The 20092-nt window shown below is 37.2% G+C and overlaps 1 protein-coding gene across 2 annotated transcripts in view; it reads left to right on the top strand.

The window, feature by feature from the left end:
• Nucleotides 1-20092, top strand: part of diaph1 (diaphanous related formin 1) — a 108675-nt gene extending 88583 nt beyond the window's left edge. For both annotated transcript variants that reach the window (XM_084133110.1, XM_084133111.1), the window contains 10 exons: nt 2447-2545; nt 2658-2752; nt 4673-4774; nt 4855-5094; nt 6287-6416; nt 6895-7018; nt 7333-7498; nt 9191-9332; nt 11716-11805; nt 18101-20092. In XM_084133110.1, coding sequence (XP_083989236.1) covers nt 2447-2545; nt 2658-2752; nt 4673-4774; nt 4855-5094; nt 6287-6416; nt 6895-7018; nt 7333-7498; nt 9191-9332; nt 11716-11805; nt 18101-18288 — 1376 coding nt within the window. In that variant the 3' untranslated portion in view covers nt 18289-20092. The remainder of the gene's footprint in view (nt 1-2446; nt 2546-2657; nt 2753-4672; nt 4775-4854; nt 5095-6286; nt 6417-6894; nt 7019-7332; nt 7499-9190; nt 9333-11715; nt 11806-18100) is intronic.

The following is a 20092-nucleotide window of genomic DNA, read 5'->3' on the forward strand; positions in this document are numbered from 1 at the left end:
CACACACGCACACACTGACCCACTGACAGACATTTCAGATCGCATTATGATGTTGGCGGATTCGTGAAATGATCTCGCTATCTAGTCTTCACCCTCTTTCTATTTATTTTTCCTTAAAAGTCACAGATTCAATATGTTTATTATTTATGTTGCACATTTCATGCACAATGTTATTTTGTGCTTTACAGTATGGGATTTATAAAATAATCAAAAATGCATAAAAGTAAAAATAATGTAAAAAAAATATTAAAATGTATTAAAAACAAATGCAAGAAGTCGCAAGTAGCCTATTTTAACTCTTAGGTATATTAATTATATATTATAATTAGTATATTATGTGTTTATTTATTTAAACATATTTGTTTATTAGTTGATGTATTCTAAAAATATATATCTGGAAGGAGTAATTTAAGAATTCAAATGAAGTGATTCCACATAATTAGAATAAGTTAAATTAACAGGCAGGACATTTACAAGAATAAAAGATAAAAATACATGAGCGAGTATGAAAATGTTATGAAATGTGCAATACCAGAAATCCTTTTCCTTGTGGGGACAATTTTAGGTCCACATGAGGAAAACAGCTTATAAATCATAGTAAGTGATGCTTTTTGAAAATGTAAAAATGCAGAAAGTTTTCTGTGATGGGTAGGGTTCAAAAACATGCAGTTTGTACAGTATAAATATCATTGTGTTTATGGAAAGTCCCCATAAAACACACAAAACTCTACGTGTGTGTAATGTAATCCAGAGCTGTTTCACTCTCTTGAGCGTTTCCATATGCTGCTGTAACTCAATACACACACACACACACACACACTGATGCCAGAGACAAATGTACTGCTCGGAAATGAGGTACAGAGAGAGAAAACAAGTTTGAATGGAGGCTGAAAATGGAGGAGAGAAAGAATTGAGAAAGAATAAAGGACAGACATGGACAGAAGAGAATAACAGGCCAGACTGCAGATAGAGATGAAGATGTTTATCTGATCTTGATTGTGTTTCATGCACTATGAACGAAGGAGATTATCACACACACACGAGCTGACGGTCATCTGACGCTGTGTGTGTCTGTGGTCCTTCTCTGGAGACTCGTCAGCAGTGTGAACTTTAGTCTTTACGTTTCATTGAAGCTGTTGGGCGTTTGACTCTCAACCCTGACCTCTGAACTCTGACCTCCTCCTGCTCCCCCTTTAGATCAGAGATGCCAACACACTGATGGTGTGTGTGTGTGTGCGTGCGTGCGCACAGAGTTCTCTTTCTTTTTTGGATTAGATATTTCCTTTGATTTTTGAAGTTGAGTCTCTTATTATTTAATTTTTTCTGTGGTAATTTGATCTATGAACTAATTTTACAACTATAAAATCCACGACAAATAGCGTGCACATGATCACATGATTTTTTTTTGCAGTTCACTAAAATGGTCCTGGTCTAAAGTTATTTATGTAAACCAAAACTATTAAAACTTGTTTTCTGCTCTTTAAATAGAGCAGGGGGAAATTAAATATAAATATTAAATGAAAAACCTTGGCAACTAAGTGTTCATTTAGTACTAAATCTAAAATGACTAAAACTAGAACTGACTTAAAAATCTAACTTAAAGTTAAATAGAAATATTTAAAAATACAATTATTACTAAATTACTAAAACTAAAACAAAAATGCAATGAAAACTATTAATTCATTTTCTGCAATTAAAATAAAGCTGGAATAAAATGAAATATAAATATTAAATGAAAAACTTAAAATACTAAAACTGAAAAAATAAATAAATTGATAATTACTCAGATTAAAATGAAAACTTTAAATAAGAAGTCATTAAAAGTATTAATAAATACTGTAATGCAGGGCCGTATCCACCATTGAGCTCCCCGAGGTCCGGACCTTTGTAATTTTTCTGTGTCGGCTATATAATGAAGGTTGTGGAATAATTCCCTAATATTAATGTGGTGCGGGCGGCAGTGATTCGCACATCACGACGATAACCGACCCTCTCATCTGAGCTTCTTCACCGATTCACCAGATGACCAATCAAATCACAGTGTGGCTTTAGGGCTTTATGTTCACAGAAGCGCGAACCGAGCGTGAATTCCAGCGTGACGCGCTTCACGCTTGAGTAAACGACCATACAGTACGAGATAAGAGGCAAAACAGCTGTTTTAAGATAGAAGATTTAAGCGACGGACAGAAATAATCAGTTTGCTAAGACTGTAACTGCACATATGATAATCATCAAACAATTAGAAAATTGTTGTTTAAAGCAGTATTACATGAAGTGTTGTACATGTATTGACTGGACACTGATGTCACTGCTTAACGTGTGCTTGACAGTCAAATACTGTGCCCAGCCGTACAGAAACATCATTTTCAGCTCCTTTTTTTTAATCTGAGGCCACTATCTTAAACACACGAGTACTTAACCACCCTCTCTTTTTGTGCATTTCTAGTTAAGAAAGATCAAGAGGGATCTGAAGACAAGAAAAACGCTCAGAAGAAGAAGGTGAAGGAGCTGAAGGTGCTCGACTCCAAAACATCCCAGAATCTCTGTGAGTAGCAGCCCGAGCACGAACGGTCATTCAGACGAGAAATACCTCACTAGTTTAACACAGTCATTTATAGTGTTGTTTGCTCAGAACTGTGTGTGTGTGTGTGTTGCAGCTATATTCTTGGGTTCAAACAGAATGCCTTATGAAGAGATGAAGAATGTCATCCTGGAGGTCAACGAGAAAGTTCTCTCTGAAAACATGGTGCAGGTATGAAAGTGTGTGTGTGTGAAAGCGCTCGTATTGATTGAGTGGATCTTTGATGTCCGTTTGACAGTAGTTCAGTTCATTTCTGAACTCTGTTGCGCGCCAGTGAACCACACTACTTGAAAACAGGGTTCAGTTCACGTGCTTCTGGACCGGTCAAAATGATTGTGAAAGCAATCCGGCCTATCTTGAGGAAGTGAGCTGATAACATCTAACATCTGCTAATGTACATCCAGACGGTTTTAAACCCGGTCAGGATGATAAGGACCCTGACGCGAAGGGCCCCGGGACCCCGCTTATTACACAGCTACTTGCCACATAAGTAAATAATTAGACACGAAATATAGACTTGAGTTTAGATATTTAAAGGTCAAAGCTTCCACAAAGAAATAAGTTGCTAGCAAGCAGGGAAATATAAGGGATACGGTAACAACGGTCGCGTTAACCGAAACTTTTCTGTCATTTACTGATTTTTTTTTAGCAGTAACAGAAAAATCTGAAGGCCGCTCGTCATTTTGACAGATTACAAAGCACAAAGCTTATTGCGATTTATTGGACAAGCGTTCATGATGAAAAGTGATGCACAGTCTTTGTTCGACTTTCTCTCCATATATAAATAAATGCATAATCTATGCTTGTCCTGTAAGTGCCACTGCAAAAGTCTAACTTGACCTCTACAGTCAAAGCACTTATTACACTGTATTTCACCACTCATTTATTTAATAATTATGGGGATAAGAGATACTGATTTGAGATTAAACTGTTTTAAAATGTTGCCTGTTTTCTTATAATCCATTATAGTGTACCAAACAATCATTGCATAAGGGCAGCAACTGCGTTTGTATGAAACAAGAGAGTCTGTGATACCCGAATGACATAATTAAATAACTGCACTCAGAATATTTCATAGCTCACCAAACGCAAATCTTCCACGAGGAAAAAACGTTCCTAGGAAATGTAAAGCGCCGACTTCAGTTACCCGGATGAGCCTGTGTTATCAGTTTTTATAGGTTGTTATTGGGGGATAACATAGCGCTGGATGGCTCAGTTGACCAATCAGAGTCAAGTATTCCACAGACCCGTGTAATAACCACTGATAACATACTTTGATCAGCATAAAATAATGCTTGGATAAACATTTATTGTTGGTTTGCTGTTGTTTAAAGCAAGACCTTAAAGTTTAGTCCTGGGATCCTTAATCTTTAAAATGCAGCAGGATTCAAGTCCACATGAAATCAAAATAGCTATTTTGGGTCTTATTGTGAATGAATCATCAGTGCATGTTATTTCAAAATTAAAAACATTTTTCTTCAAAATCTTTTATCAAAATGTAATGACTGCTTCTGAAACAACTTTCCTTTTTGATGACAGTCCCTCTTATTTTTTTATTTATTTCCACCTTCATACAGAGTCACTCATCTATCATCATGATATTAATCAAGTCCCACTTTTTTAAATACTCTGTTTCATCAGTCGCAATTGTGTTATAAAGTCAGAATTGCATGATATTAAGTCGCAATTGTTTGTTATAAAGTCAGAACTGTGAGATGTAAAAAAAAGACTGAATTGCGAGTTTACTTCTCAGAATTGCATGTTTAAATCTTGCAATTCTGACTTTATATCTCCCAGTTGCGTGTTATAAAGTCAGAATTGCGTGTTATAAAGTCAGAATTGTGAGATATAAAGTCTTTTTTTCCTTAGAATTGGACTTTATTACTTGCAATTGTGAGTTTATATCTCGTAATTTGCGACTTTACATCTCGCAATTCTGTTAAATAAAGTCAGGATGTCTCCAATGAAACCTGCCAATCTGTGTGTGTAAAGTTTTGGTAGGCGAACCAAAATGGACAAAACCGGTGAAACTGGTGAACCACTTTTCCTGAGTGGTTTTCTAGTGGTAAACTGCTACTGTGTGTGTTTCAGAGTTTGCTGAAGCTGCTGCCGGAGCAGGAACAGCTCAACACATTAACAGAGCTGAAAGACGAGTACGAGGAGCTGGCTGAGTCGGAACAGTTCGGAGTTGTGGTGAGAAACACACACAGTGCTGACTTCTCACAAACACAATCACACAGAGACAGAGAGAGCATGTGTGTGTCTGTCTCCAGATCAGTTCAGTGAAGCGTCTGAAGCCCCGTCTGACCGCCATCCTCTTCAAGCTGCAGTTCGAGGAGCAGGTGAATAACGTGAAGCCTGAAGTGGTGGCGGTGACGGCCGCCTGCGAGGAGCTTCGGAAGAGCGAGGGATTCGCCAAACTGCTGGAGATCACACTGCTGCTGGGAAACTTCATGAACGCAGGATCGCGCAACGCCAAAGCTTTCGGATTCAGCATCAGTTACCTGTGCAAGGTGACACTACATTTTGTGTGCATTTGATGTGTTTTAAACTAGCAACTAGCTCATCTAGCATATGAAAAACACTTTACAATAAAAACATCCCAATAGTTAACGTTAGTTAATGCATGAGCTAACAATGAGCAGTGCATTTGTTACAGTATTTATTAATCTTTGTTAATGTTAGTTAAAGGAATAGTTCACCCAAAAATTAAAATGATTCCATAATTTACTCATCCTCAAGCCACCCTAGGTGTATATGACTTTCTTCTTTCAGCCGAACACAATCGGAGTTATATTAAAAAATATCCGGGCTCTTCTAAGCTTCATAATGGGAGTGAATGGTACCTTATTTTTTGAAGCCCAAAAAAGAACATTCATCCATCATAAAAGTAATCCATACGTCTCCAAGGGGTTAATTAAGGCCTCCTGAAGCGAAGCGATGTGTTTTTCTAAGAAAAATATAAATTTTATATCTTTATAATCTATAATCACTGGTTTCCGGTAACGGCCATACGCGGGGCTAGTTCCGGCAGAAGAGTGACCTCTGACCCGACGCATGAACTCCCTGAAACGCCTCCATTGTCGTCTTGAGTTTTCTTCCGGGAATGAACACGTCACAATATTCCTCATTTAAATAATTCATACGCAGAATAAAGGGGCGGGGCCTGGTTGAGTGAGTTAGTAGTGTGTTAAATTGTCGGTTATGGTAAGGGGCGGGACATTTCCCAACCACACTCGAAGCGCTCGACCAATCACAACACACTGCTCCAGCTGACCAATCAGAGTACAGTGTGCTTTTCAGAAGGAGGGGCTTCATAGAGACAGGAAGTAAACAGAGTGTTACTGACAGACTGGGAAGAGAGGAGCTGCAACAGTGGAGAATATGAGGAAAATAATGTGTTTTTTAACATTCAAGCATGAAAACCTGTTCTAGTAGAGCTCAAAAACAAAATTAAGACTTAAAAAAGAGCATAATAGGTCCCCTTTAACTAATGTTAACAAATGGGACCTTAAATTGTTACCAACATATGTAATGATTCTCTCTATGGGATGGATTTGTGTTGCCCATGCCTTTTATTGCACAAACATTGGAAATAAATGCATGGGATTGCTAGTGAGAACACATTTTGTACCTTTTTTTGTAGAAAGTGCCTGATGTGTTGGTCACCACAAAGTAAATAAATGTGTGTATGTGTGTGTTTAGTTGAGAGACACTAAATCAGCAGATCAGAAACAGACTCTCCTGCACTTCCTGGCGGAAATATGTCAGGAGCAGTACCCTGAGGTCATGACCTTCCCAGACGAACTCATCCATGTGGAGAAAGCCAGCAGAGGTCAGTCTCAGTCCCGTCTTCACGTCACTGATGATGCTTTCCTTATTCTATATACACTACCATTCAAAAACCTTTTTTTTTTTAAAGAAATTAATACTTTTATCAAAAGTGCCAGTTGACATTTGTCATGTTACAAAAGATTCTTTTTCACAGTTTCCTCAAAAATATGAAGCAGCACAACTTTTTCCAACATTGATAATAAATCAGCATATTAAAATGATTTCTGAAGGATCATGTGACACTGAAGACTGGAGTAATGATGCTGAAAATTCGGCTTTGATCACAGGAATAAATTACAGTTTACAATATATTCACATAGAAAACAGTTCTTTTGAATTGTTATAATATTTCACAATATTACTGTTTTTACTGTGTTTTGATCAAATAATGCAGCCTTGGTGAGCAGAAGAGTCGTCTTTCAAAAACGGTCAAACGAGGTATGTTTTTTTATAAAACAAATTCTCTCTCTCTCTCTTAGTGTCGGCAGAGACGCTCCTGAAGAATATAGATCAGATGGGAAAGCAGATTAAAAACCTGGAGAAAGACATTGAGACGTTCCCTCCTCCGCAGAGCGACAAGGACAAATTTGTGGAGAAAATGACCATATCCTTTATTCCCCCTGACCGGAAGTGTCACTTTGGTTTCCACTGTCATTTCTGCCAAAAATAATGTTATATAAATAGTGTCAATGATCCATTGTGATGTCACATCCTGTTTGGGTTCTAGTTGAAGTGTGCCGTCCTGTGAAGTTCATTCCTTAAGGAAGTTTGGGAGGATGTTTGTTTTAGTACTTGCTCTCTGCTTGGGGCGAAAAACAACTAATTTCATGCGTTTTTAATAATGATTTATAAATATAAATATAAAAGCTGATCCCTGTGTAAGTGATATTGAGTGTTTTTCTTAACGAAGTCCTGTACAGTTTTGTATCGTCGGCTCGTGAGCAGTTTGAGAAGATGCAGCTGATGCACGAGAACATGGAGAAGCAGTACGAGGATCTGGGCAAGTTCTTTGTGTTCGACCCCAAAAAGATGAGCCCAGAAGAGTTATTCGGTGACCTCAACAACTTCAGGACCATGTTCCAGGTGAGATCACAACCGGCAGTCCACAGAAAACTGGCCAGTATTTACCTTGGAATAAATATGGAAGCTTTTGTTCCCAAAATTCGGACACTTGCGTATTTGTATCTCACAGTTCTGACTTCATTCACCTCATGTACAGTGTTGGGAAAGTTCACTTTCTACATGAACTAGTTCAAAGTTCAGTTCACAAATTTTAAAATGAACTAGTTCATTTCATAGTTCATACTCAAAATTTTGAACTAAGTTCACAGTTCCAAAAATGAACTAGTTCATAGTTCTTTTTTTTCCATGTTGCTGCGAGATATTATTTTTCAAAATGATTTCCACAGCCCATATAGAACCACAGACAATTATTTTATCAGTTTAAACACTGAAGCTATCTGTCAGATTTTTCCCATATCCTCGCCGACCTTGTCATAAAACTTGTTTAAATGATCATCCGACGCCTCCTTGCTGCTTTTTGTTTTGATTTGTAACGTAAGTGATGAGTCGTTCATGAACGATCCATTCATTGCGTCTGTCACGTGACAAATGAACGAAAGACTCGGAAGGTAAAGTAATTATTTATGTTCCCTGTAAACGATTTTTGACTGCATTATAATGATTTCTTAATTCAGAATATGATCAAGATTGCGTAGGTGGATGTGTTCTGGGAATTTGCCAGTTAATAGTATAACATTTAAAGCCCCTTAAATGAATGAAATGACTCAAAAACATTTGTTCATTTTGATGAACGAGATCGAACAAGAGAGTCAGTGACACTGGTGGCTGGTGTTGCCAGATTGGGTGTTTTTTCCGCTACATATTAAGGCCGGTTTACAGTGTGTTTTAGCCAGGTTTTCGCCTGGAAGGCTCTATAGAAATCTGACACTCTATTGAATGAAGTTAAACAGAGAGCGTGGCGTTCACAGACACGAATGAACGAGTTCACAGTAACGTTCATCAGGCAGTAATACAGTACGTTCAGTTCACGTTCACCCAAAATATGAACGAGTTCATGAACTATCGTTCAATGAACGCGTTCAGGCACAACACTGCTCATGTAGCAGTGCAGAATAAAGCTGTTTTCTGTGATTGTGTGGGCACTTCTGAATAACAACATGCAGTAAATGGTTAAAATAATAAAAAAAATAAGCTGAATAACTCTAAATTCTGATTTTATAACTCGCAATTGCACGATGTTAACTTTTGTTACATGATAGATGTCTTTATTCTCACTTTTGATCAATTGAATCCATCCTTCCTGAATAAGAGTGTTCATTTATTGTAAAATATGACTTTAAATCACCCCAAACTTTTAAACCGTAGTGTATTTATATTTCTGTGTAGATTCAGTGTTTATAGTACCAACATGTGTGTGCGTGCGTGTGTGCGCGCGTGCGAGTGTGTGCATTCATTCATGCATGCGTGTGTGTGCGTGTGTGTGTGTGCAGCATATGGTTCAGTCATCAGTCTGTTTAGTATATTAAAAGTTTTTGTCTAGACATACTTGCATTCTCTCTGTCATAAAGGGAGCAGAGACTCCATGTCAAAAACACACACACTTCATGATCTTATCTGTGCTGTGATTTCATCTGTTCATCATAACGCTTTCTAACTTTATATTCTCCTTCAGCTGAACAAACAGAAGAAGATCTGAATCCGAGATCTTGAGTTCAGCTCGTCACCTCACTGCATGCATGTGCTTTTTTACAGCAAGCGGTGAAAGAGAACCAGAAACGGAAAGAAGCAGAGGAGAAGATTCGCCGAGCCAAACTGGCAAAAGAGAAAGCGGAAAAAGAGAAAGAGGAGAAACAGAAGAGAATGAACGCTGGACAGATACTCAACATCAATGATGGTAAAGATTCTGTGTGTGTGTGTGTGTGTGTGTGTGTGTGTGTGTGTGTGTGTGTGTGTGTGTGAGAAATGGACATGGACAATGGAATACTACATCTAGCATAAATGAGCTCTCTCTCTCTCTCTCTCTCTCTCTCTCTCTCTCTCTCTCTCTCTCTCTCTCTCTCTCTCTCTCTCTCTCTCTCTCTCTCTCTCTCTCTCTCTCTCTCTCTCTCTCTCTCTCTCTCTCTCTCTCTCTGACCTACTTTTCTCGTCTGGCTGTAGTGTAAAACTTTTGGGGCAAATTTCCACTCATTACTGGAGACCTGTGTGTGTGTGTGTTTGAGGGAGGTTGACACAAAAAAATAAAAATATATATATAAGGTCTCATTTGTTAATATTAGTTAATTCATTAGCTAACGTGAACTAAATTTGATCAATATATTTACAGCTTTTATTAATCTTTGTTGATATTAGTTCATAAAAATTCTGTTTTTCGTTGTTCATGTTAATTCATTAACTAATCTTTATGGATAACTTTTGATAGTTTTTATAAATGTTGACTAAAAATTAAGATTAATAAATGCTGTAGAAGTATTGTTTATTGTTAGTTCATGTTAACCAATGTAGTTATTTATCAGTTTTTTTATTTATGAATTATATAATTATAAAATATAATTTCTATTACTTATTTATTCGTTTTTTTTCTTCATATTTTTGTTCACCTTTAATTTATTTTTATTTCAGTTTAGTTTTAGTAACTTTAGTTCTTTAACTTATTTGATTTGAGTGAGATGCCAAGGCAACATTTCTCTTTCTAGTTAATCTAGTTTATATATATGTATTTCAGCTTTATTATGAAGGTGCCACGATAACTGGGTAATTTGAGGTTTGATTTGCATACAGGTGGCTGATTTGAAAGTCAGTTGAAAGAACACACATATAACTCTCTCTCTCTCTCTCTCTCTCACACACACACACACACACACACACACACACACACACACACACACACACACACGTACGTATGTTCTTTCCAGAAGACTACTGAGATCTGCATGCATCTCATCTGTTTGTTTCCCATCTCTCTCTCTCTCTCTCTCTCTCTCTCTCTCTCTCTCTCTCTCTCTCATACATACACATACACACACACACAGGGTTCATTGAACTCTCAGGGTTGAATATTTGAAATGTTTGGCCTCGACATTCCCACATTCTCAAACACACGTTATCTTTAGTTTAGCAGTCAAACCCTGAGAATTGCATAAATAAAAAGTGTTTCCCACATTAGTCTCCACAGTTCCTGTGGACGGTCAGTAGGTGTCAGTGTTGGGTGATAGATTCTCTGTGTGTGTAGCCATGGGGTATCCATGGTCTTTAGACTGACACATTACTGGATGGAAACACTTATTGTGTCTGTTCTAAAATATAACGTAATTTTTCTATTTTCCAGTGATATTATATGTATTAATATAATATATACATTTAATATGTAATGTGCAGCAGGGAGAAAATCTCAGCAGATCAGATGTGCTGTTCCTATAACACTCCTCACGGTGGTGTGTGTGCACTGCAAACAGCTCTGTGTGTGTGTGTGTGTGTGTGTGTGAGAGAGAGAGAGAGATCTAGGTTGTCAGGTCAGACGCATAACCATCTGGCTGCAGATTTTCTGGGGATTACAGTGAGACTAGCAGTGTGTGTGTGTGTGTGTGTGTGTGTGTGTGTGTATGTATGTGTGTGTCTGTTTGGGCTGCAGAGTGTTCAAGGTTTTGTTGTGTGTGTGTGCCTGTTTATGAAGGATGCTGTGTGTGTGTTTATTGGGGGAAGTGTGTGTGTGTGTGTGTGTGTGTGTGTGTGTGTGTGTGTGTGTGTGCCTGTGTGTTTATGGGGGGCAGGGAAATTAGATCCATAAATCTTTAACCCCATGTTGTCCAGAGAGGATGTAATTGAAACCATCTGTCTACACACACACACACACACACACACACACACACACAAAACACAACCCTGAAATCATTCACCATATCGAGTGGATTAAAATCAAGCCACATGCTTTTAACAAATTATTTACACAAACAAAATATTTTCAGAGCACACAGTCCTTCCCATCATGTGTGTGTGTGTGGTTCAGTTATGTAGGTCAACAGTGTGCATCAGTGTGTGTAAGGTAGGGGGCGCTGTCTGCTATAACTGGTGTCTCTGAGGATGTTTACATTCCCATGATCCTTTGCTCCTCTCTCATCTGATGTCACTGTGGCTGAGACTGTTGCTCTCTGGTTCTACAGTTCTGCATGTGTTTCAGCAGTAATACTTCATATGAGTGTGTGTGTTTCAGATAGTGATGATGAGACCATTATTGATGTATAATATTAATAGTGTTTTTTGTGTATGTTTGTGTGTTTCAGATGGAGATGAGACTGGTATCATGGATGGTCTGTTGGAGGCGCTGCAGTCTGGAGCCGCTTTCAAGAGGAAGAGAGGACCACGACAAGCAGGTAACACACACACGCACTCATGTCATTACAGTTCATTGGTCAGATGTGCAGTTATTGCTGGTATTGAGGGAACACAATGCAGAAAAGTTTCAGTTGTAAAAAACGTACACAGTAACAGATAAAAGAACAACTGGACACACACACACACAGGGTTGTGGGTTTGATTTCCATGGAAAGCATGATGAACTGTATCGTTTAAATTCAGTGTAAGTTGCTTTGGATAAAAGTGTCTCTGCCCAATGCGTAAATGCAAATGTACAGTAGCATTCAAAAGTTTGGGGTAAAAAAAAAAAGTTAATACTTTTATTCAGCAATCTATGCATTAAGCAAACGTAACATTACCAATGCCTTTTACTATATTACTATTTCAAATAAATTCCGTTTCTGTTCATTAAAGAATTCTGAAAAAAAGTATCACAGTTTCTACAAAAATATGAAGCCGCATTCATAATAATCATGAATGTTTCTTGAGCAGCAAATCATCATATTAGAATGATTTCTGAAGGATCATGTGACACTGAAGACTGGAGTAATGATGCTGAAAATTCAGCTTTGATCACAGGAATAAATTATATTTTAAAATATATTCATATTATATTTTAAAATATATTAACATAGCTATTTCACAATATTGCTTTTTTTATTGTATTATTGATTAAATAAATGCAGACTTGGTGAGTGGAAATGCTGTTTTCAAAAACATTAAAAAAAAATCTTACATACCCCAAACTTTTGAACAGTAATGTATTTTTTGAAGGAAAACATGAATTCAGTGTGTTTCAATAGATAGATATATAGTTCAGAATTACAGTTGTACATAAACTGTGTTTTATGTTCCCTCTCTTCACTGTATTTTAGACTTACAAACAGTGTGGAGCAGCGCTATGTGTGTGTGTGTGTGTGTGTGTGTGGATCTGTTGTTGAATGAATCCAGATGTGCTGCTATGTGGCAATAATGACCATACACACAATCCCCCCCTCTCTCCGCCTCCACATTCCCGCGCTTTTATCTTTTGAATTTAGTTCCATGGCAAACTCTTTTTCTGTTTTCCCCTGTTTTCCCTGCTTTATTCCTCTCTTCTCTCTGTTCATTGTTTACTTCATCTTATATTCCCTCTCTTTCTCTCTCATACGTTTATTTCTCTATATCTCTGTAGTCTTTACTCTGTTTACTTTGCTGCTTCAGACCGTATATTTTCCTTGGAATCGAATCAAAGTGTGTGTGTGTGTGTGTGTGTGTGTGTGGCATGAGTCATCAGTGGTGTTTTGTATTTTTAGCTTTTCTGAAGCAGCCTCCACAACCTATGTTCCAAAACCTAGTGAGCTCCCTACCTAGACAGCATGTCAAGGCGTCCTCAATGTATTAAAGGTTGTTCCAAAATGATGCTGCCTTTAAAAATGCTTTGAGTTAGTGAGTTATAGCCTTTGTAGACGTTCACATCATTTAGAATGCTGCCTTTGAAGGGAGCTGCCTATGTAGACGGCACAAACGGAGCAACACACGGCACATGTGACTCAACCCCTCAACATATGCCACACACACATACCAACACACACCCATTCTGACCACTTGTGCGTTCTGCATATGTATGCATTCACTCAAACACACACACAGTGTAGATGCCTTTAGACAGACCGCAGGCATGCAGTGTGGAGACAGGAGACGCCCTGTAACCTCTGACCTCTGACCCTCTGCATAATGAGTCATCAGCCAATCAGAGAGATGCTGAGCGACTGACGGCAGCTGCTGCTCGACACACACACTTACAAATACACAAAATACATTTAAGTTGCGAATGTATTCATAAAAACACCTCATCACTGGCATAAATCTGTGTTTAGTATATTAGAATAAAACAATAAAAAATAAATAGAATAATAAATATATATATATATATATATATATATATATATATATTAATATTATTAAATAATATATAATAAACATTTTTATTTATATATATATATAAAGTTTGCATATGTGTTTGTTGAATATCATATTTGATGCATCAGGCTTTTATGGCTCATATTATCAGATATAGTGAGAGTATAGAGCTCATACTTGAGGAGGAAAAAACACTCACATTTTATTCAGAAGCACAAACTGATCAAAAATATGAAATTTTGTGCAGATGCTGATATTTATTTGGCCAAAAAGTCAGATGAAATTCTGATGCTTGTAATGTAAATCAATGAGACTTTATAACAGTATAGAAGACTAGAAACATAAAATGCTTATGAATATCAGTCATCTTAGTAAGATGATATTTGAATGCTTAGTTTTATGATCAAAGCTCTGTAGTTTTAAAACCTATAATGCAATGCAATGCAATACAATGATGACTTAGAGATGAACAAATAAACCTTCCTCAAAAGCCTGATGATCATATTTAATACTCAAACAGATTTATCAAAAAAAGTATATATGGATAAACAAGTAAACCCAAGTTGTTTTATACCAGTAAGTGTTCATCTTTAAATATTACTAAGAAAAGTTATATGTTTACTTTTGGAAAATCAGTAAAAACACATGAAGCACAAGCTGAAGGGGGACGTCTTACTATTAAAGTAAAAGGACTTTTATTTGTTAAAGAAACAACTTTGTCATATCAAATATGATACAGCAGTCTCTATAGGGTAGAGACTCAAACAGTCACAAACTCCTCAGTAGAGGATAATGGATGTTAGTCAGGATCGACGCCATATTTCATTTTGAAGTGAAGGAAAACAAGGCAGATGTTTCCAGAAACTTCCCAGTGGTCAAAAAAATGTTTTGACCCTTTTTAGGTATACTATTTTTTTCAAAGTGTTACATGATTTGGCACACACTAATCCTAGTCTCCATGCTATTTAGGACTGAAAGTATGCAAATTGGGATGTAGCCGGTGTGGGTGTGTCTGTTTTTAGACTCTTCATTAATATACACACATCTGCCGTGTCGTGACCCCACACACACACTCCTGACTCCTCGACGAAAGACACACACTTCAACATAAAAGACACACACAGACTAATACAAAGAGCCAGAGACGCACCCTGTGCCCATCACACAATATCACTTTATAGAGACACCAACTCACAAACACACTGCCAGATGTCCACAGAACACACACACACACACACTCCTTTGTCCAGCTCACAAACACTGAGACAGACACACCCTCTCTTTAACCATCCTACGAAAAGAGCAACACACACACTCCTGTTGTCTGCAGAACAATACCACACACTTAATCTTGTTAGACGCACCACATTCTCACTTGTTTTCAGTACAAATATATAAGCATTCTTACATTAAGGTATTATTTACTTGAGGGAAAAAAATACTTAAAATATTAAGTCTTGTTTTCAAAAAAAAAAAAAAAGATCAAAATGAAGTGCTTAAAACAGAAATGGAGTAAGAAACGGTATTGTTTTCGCTTTGAATTCAGTTTATTTTTCTGACCCCATTAGCAGATATTTTTTTTAGTTTTAAACATACTCACATAATTTTGATAATTTTTTTAGAAAACAAGATTTCATATATTTTGTAATTTTCCTTCCCAAGTAAATGCATATTGCTTTAATAGTGTTTAGAAATGTGTATATATATGTATATGTATATATATATATATATATATATATATATATATATATATATATATATATATATATATATGAGGAAGATAATGATTTTCCTCCTGCTTCACAGTGAGCTCAACACTTCCTAACACTGTGAAATCATTCTTATTTTTAGCTTCATTACCCTGATGATAATTATCTCTGCTCTCTTTTTACACCCAGACTGTCTGAATCACACACACACACACACACACACACACACACACACACACTAGCAGCAGTAAGAAGTGTGATGAACAGTTCTGTTCATAAGTTTAGGATGCAAAAAAAGACAGGAGAGTGTGAAGGTGGCAGAGTCTGTTCAGATGTGAATCAGTCATTATATGGGCCAGTTATATAATGTTTACTCTCTCTCACTCGTTCTCCACTAGTTAAAGAAGTTTGTTTTCTGAAACTGATCAGAATTAAGTGAGTTTGCTTATAACACACACGATAAAAATAATATATATGCCAAAGGGATAATTAAAAATAAACTTTTTTTTCCCCAAAATGTTTTGCCTTTTTTTTTTCCTGACCCTGCATTGGCAGATATTTTTCTAGTTTTAAGCCTAAACTCACTTAATTTTGATCAATTCTTTAGAAAATAAGACATAATATCTTATGTTTTGGTATTTATAATAGAAAACAAGAAAAATACTGAGGAAGAAAATCACTTTTTGCAGTGAAGTGACAATTAACTGAGGTTTTGTGAGCTTGTATTATATTACTGTTTCACAGTGCTTTGTAGCCCCGCCCACATCGTGCTCTGTAGCCCCGCCCACCGTGAAATGTCATTGGTCCAAAATCCACATGACTGAATGTTAAAGGTGAAGTGGTTTCTGCAACACAAATAAAGCATATAAGCCCCTTTCATTCCTATCACATAACTGTAGGTTATTTACAATAAAAGGTCCAACATACTAGCTACACTTTTAGCTGTGTTGCTATGTGTCATGAGTTAGCAACTTAGCAAAACCTGCACTGTCTGTGTCATTAATGTTAAACAAAAGACAAAATCACTCACTGCTCTTGACTGAATAACTTTAGTAGTTTTAATAAGAATCAGTGTATATTTAATTCATACACTGAAGACTATGCAGTGTTTTAAAGTTTAATGACTATTTTGACTACTGATTGTTTAATGCAATACTGTCTTTTAAATTGTGCAAATAGATAAAGTCCATAGGCTTATTCCAGTCTGGATATTCTCCATAGTGCATCTCAAAATTAGGAAGATCACGACTCAGATCATGGATCGTGATTGTTTGTTATAAGATCGTGATATGAAATTTTGTGAGGATCGATCACCCCTGCTTGAATGGGATAATATTAGTATTTAATGAATAATAAACTGGGCTAAGAGAATGTGTTTTGACAAACCTTTAAACATCAAACATGTTCTGATGGACTGTTATTGTGCCTTTGCCTTTCTAGAACATGGTGTAATAATAGAAACTTGCCGTCATTTTATTGGTAGTTTGGCTGAAACTATAGTTACAGCTGTAAATGTTTCTAAGGGTCCCATCTGTCTGATAACCTGAAGCTATAATCACACCCATAACGACTTTTCTCCTCAACAGACTCAGTGCTGTCCTTATCACAGCTCACACTGGACACCTGCTGGGTAACGTGTGTGTGTGTTCAGCGCTCTGCATGCTTCGTTACAGATGTTTGTTCAGAGATTGTTATCAGTAGCTCTGGGAATTCTGTGTGTGTGTGGAATCATAGCTTCCTCTGCATGGTTGTGATTTGCATACAGGCTGCAGAATGTGAATGAAATATGACATTCTCAGGCAATATTCCCATATTGGAGAATATGAGACACATTGTCACCACAGGAGTTTTGTTCGGCAGCCGTTACTTGAGTGTTTAACTAGTGTGTAAACACTTGACAGTCTCCTACTGATCTAAATAAACCAACATGGCGGCCAGCGCACATAATGATGACATATATGATATTCTGCGGCTCTCTCTTGTGTCAGGATATGAATCTGATGGGTGTTTATAGGAATATTTCAGGTTGTTTTCAATTATTAATGTGGATGAACTGCATGTGTGGCATGTTTTGAATAACCGCACAGACAATAAACCATACATATTAAATTGAGTCAACATTAAACTAAATTAAGCTGAATAATGACACTATTATCTTTGTCAGAATGCTTTAGGGCTGAAATTGTATTCGTTTCATAACCGAAGAACTTTGCAACAATAATACTGTTATTTTCCTCTTTATTAATGTGAAGCTGCTTTGAAATGATCTGTATTGTATGAAGCGCTATATAAATAAATAAATAATTTGTGACTTGACACATCCGTCAGCTGCTGGACAGATTACAGTAAAAAATGTACAATAAAACATGCTTGATTCAGGCATATAACACATTTACATGTTAGGGGTTTAACAACGAGTTTTTACATTTATGCTTTTACACTTCCAATATGTTAAGCTTATTTTGTATTATTGTAAAATATATGGTGAGTTTGTTTTCATAACTGAGGAACGAGTTAATTAATTTGAAAATAACCGGAATATTCCTATAAAAAGGTAAGTTGTTGGTTGTTTTTGACACACTTTTAACCTTTGAACTCTTAACACCTGAGTGTGGCCTTCCCAGCATGACGTTTGACTTGCGTGAAACATCATTTTTTATAATTATTATTATTTAGAGTTTTATTTCCCATTCTGTTTCAGCCAACAATCGGAGAGGAGCCGGTCACGCCGTGACGAACCTTCTCGCCAAAGAGCTTCTTCAGGAGAGCGCCCCGTCCAGTGCCACGAAAAAGACCCGGATGAACTCGGAGGACAGGAAGGAGTCGATTCCCGAGGACACGGGCTCGCTGGAGGATCTCTTAGAGGACGCTCCGTTACGCTCAAATTAAAGACTTCCTCCGCTGATCCTGCTGGATAAAAGACAGAATGCGTTTTAAGGGACCAAATCTGCGAGGGCGGGGCTCTCGCTAAGCCACACCCCCTTGAGTGAGTCCATACGGCTTCCTATTGGCCGTCCCACAGGACGAGCGGTTTCGTCGTGTCACTTCACACTCATTTTGTCCTTTTCTAGCCTCTTTCGCTCTACACACAAGATTTGTTCATCTCTCTCATCTGCTTTTTCCAAGATTCCAAAGATTTGTATATAGATTCCAGAACGTTTCATTCCATTCCAAATTCAGCAGAGCGTCCTCTTTTCTCTGGGTTCCTTTCAGAACATCTGTTCTGCTTAAACCTTTTTTTGTTTTGTTCTTGACTTTGAAACATATCACGTGGCTGAATGTTTGAAATAAGTTACGTTATTGTTCTCGAAACGCACAGTGCCAATAATGTCAAGCCCATAAATGCATGTTCGGCTGGTGTGTGCTCGAGGTGTTCCCACTGAGGTTCTGTAGCCCATCGCGAGAGTTAAAGAAGGTCTGGGAACCTGTTCACGAGATTAGTTCGCTCTTACTTCATTCTGTCGTTTTAAGTGAATTATGTCATTTAAATCTCAAATCCACGTCGCTTATAAATGCAGTCCCGTCACAGTTCATGCAAGAACAGTTTTCGGGTCGAATCGATAAAAAAACATGCATACATCGTTGCGTTGAATTGCATGCAATAAATGGCTTCACAACTGTTTTATGAAATAATTGTTTGTTATTCGCTGCACTGCCTAAACTTTCATATACTCTGTCCAGTCGGCTTTTGCGACGTCCGTCGTGTGTTTTCGTGTTTGTGAAGTGCTGTAGTCCATCTACTGTTTACTGTAACTCACTCATTCTTCATCATCACAAGATAGATCAATGTCATGTACATGGTTTAACTTACTGCCAGACAGTGAGGAAAACTCTCGCGTGTAAAAACTGTAAAATACATTCATTTTGAGGGTAAAACTAACATTGACAAGACCTTTGGCATTTATTTCCCTGGTAAATGGTTTGACTGAGCCAAATGTGATCATTGATGCTGAAATATCTGTTCAAACCTGCACATAGATTTATTAGACTGGAGTCTTTCTCTTTGCAGTCTTCGCAAGATGAGCAAAGATCCCTGTGTTTTACGTCCCCAACAGACACTGAGTTTGTGTCAGTGACCTCAGAGTTTCAGCTTTGCAATATGACGTACCTGAATGTTGATGTTGGCTGAATGTTTGAGAGTAGAGATCACTGTTTAAAGCCATAGCTCTGACTGCGTCCGTCAAGAAATCCTGAGATATTGTCTTCCAGATTATACTATATTAAAACCATATGCATTTATGTAATGTGTGTAAAACATGACGATTTGCTGCCTAGACACCATCACACCTGAAAGAGCTCGAGAACGTCCCGTCTTTTTCCCCCAGAGTTTATGAAGCCAAATTTCCAATTGTTGAGATTTTTGAGGACTGATTTTGGAGATCCTGCAAGCCGACAGATTCTGCTTAAAGGCTTAAAGGATGATCGTACTGATGCTTGTGCAAGTATACGGTTTCACTTTCTTGGAAAATCTGGATAAAGATCACTGGAAAAACAAAGAGACTTTGCGTTTTCTTTGTTTTGATGTTTTTTTATGAATGGTTTTTCTGTCATTTTTATTGTTGATTGTTTTACTGTAATAATAGAGATAGTATTGGTGAGATCATTTGGTCAAATTATGTATGTTGCGTTTTGACTGTAGAGATGTTTATTCTGGTTATCTCTAAACCTGCACCATTAAATTCTTTAATACTTA

Source organism: Abramis brama, assembly GCF_963993115.1.
Source record: "Abramis brama genome assembly, chromosome: 13".
Taxonomy (NCBI): domain Eukaryota; kingdom Metazoa; phylum Chordata; class Actinopteri; order Cypriniformes; family Leuciscidae; genus Abramis; species Abramis brama.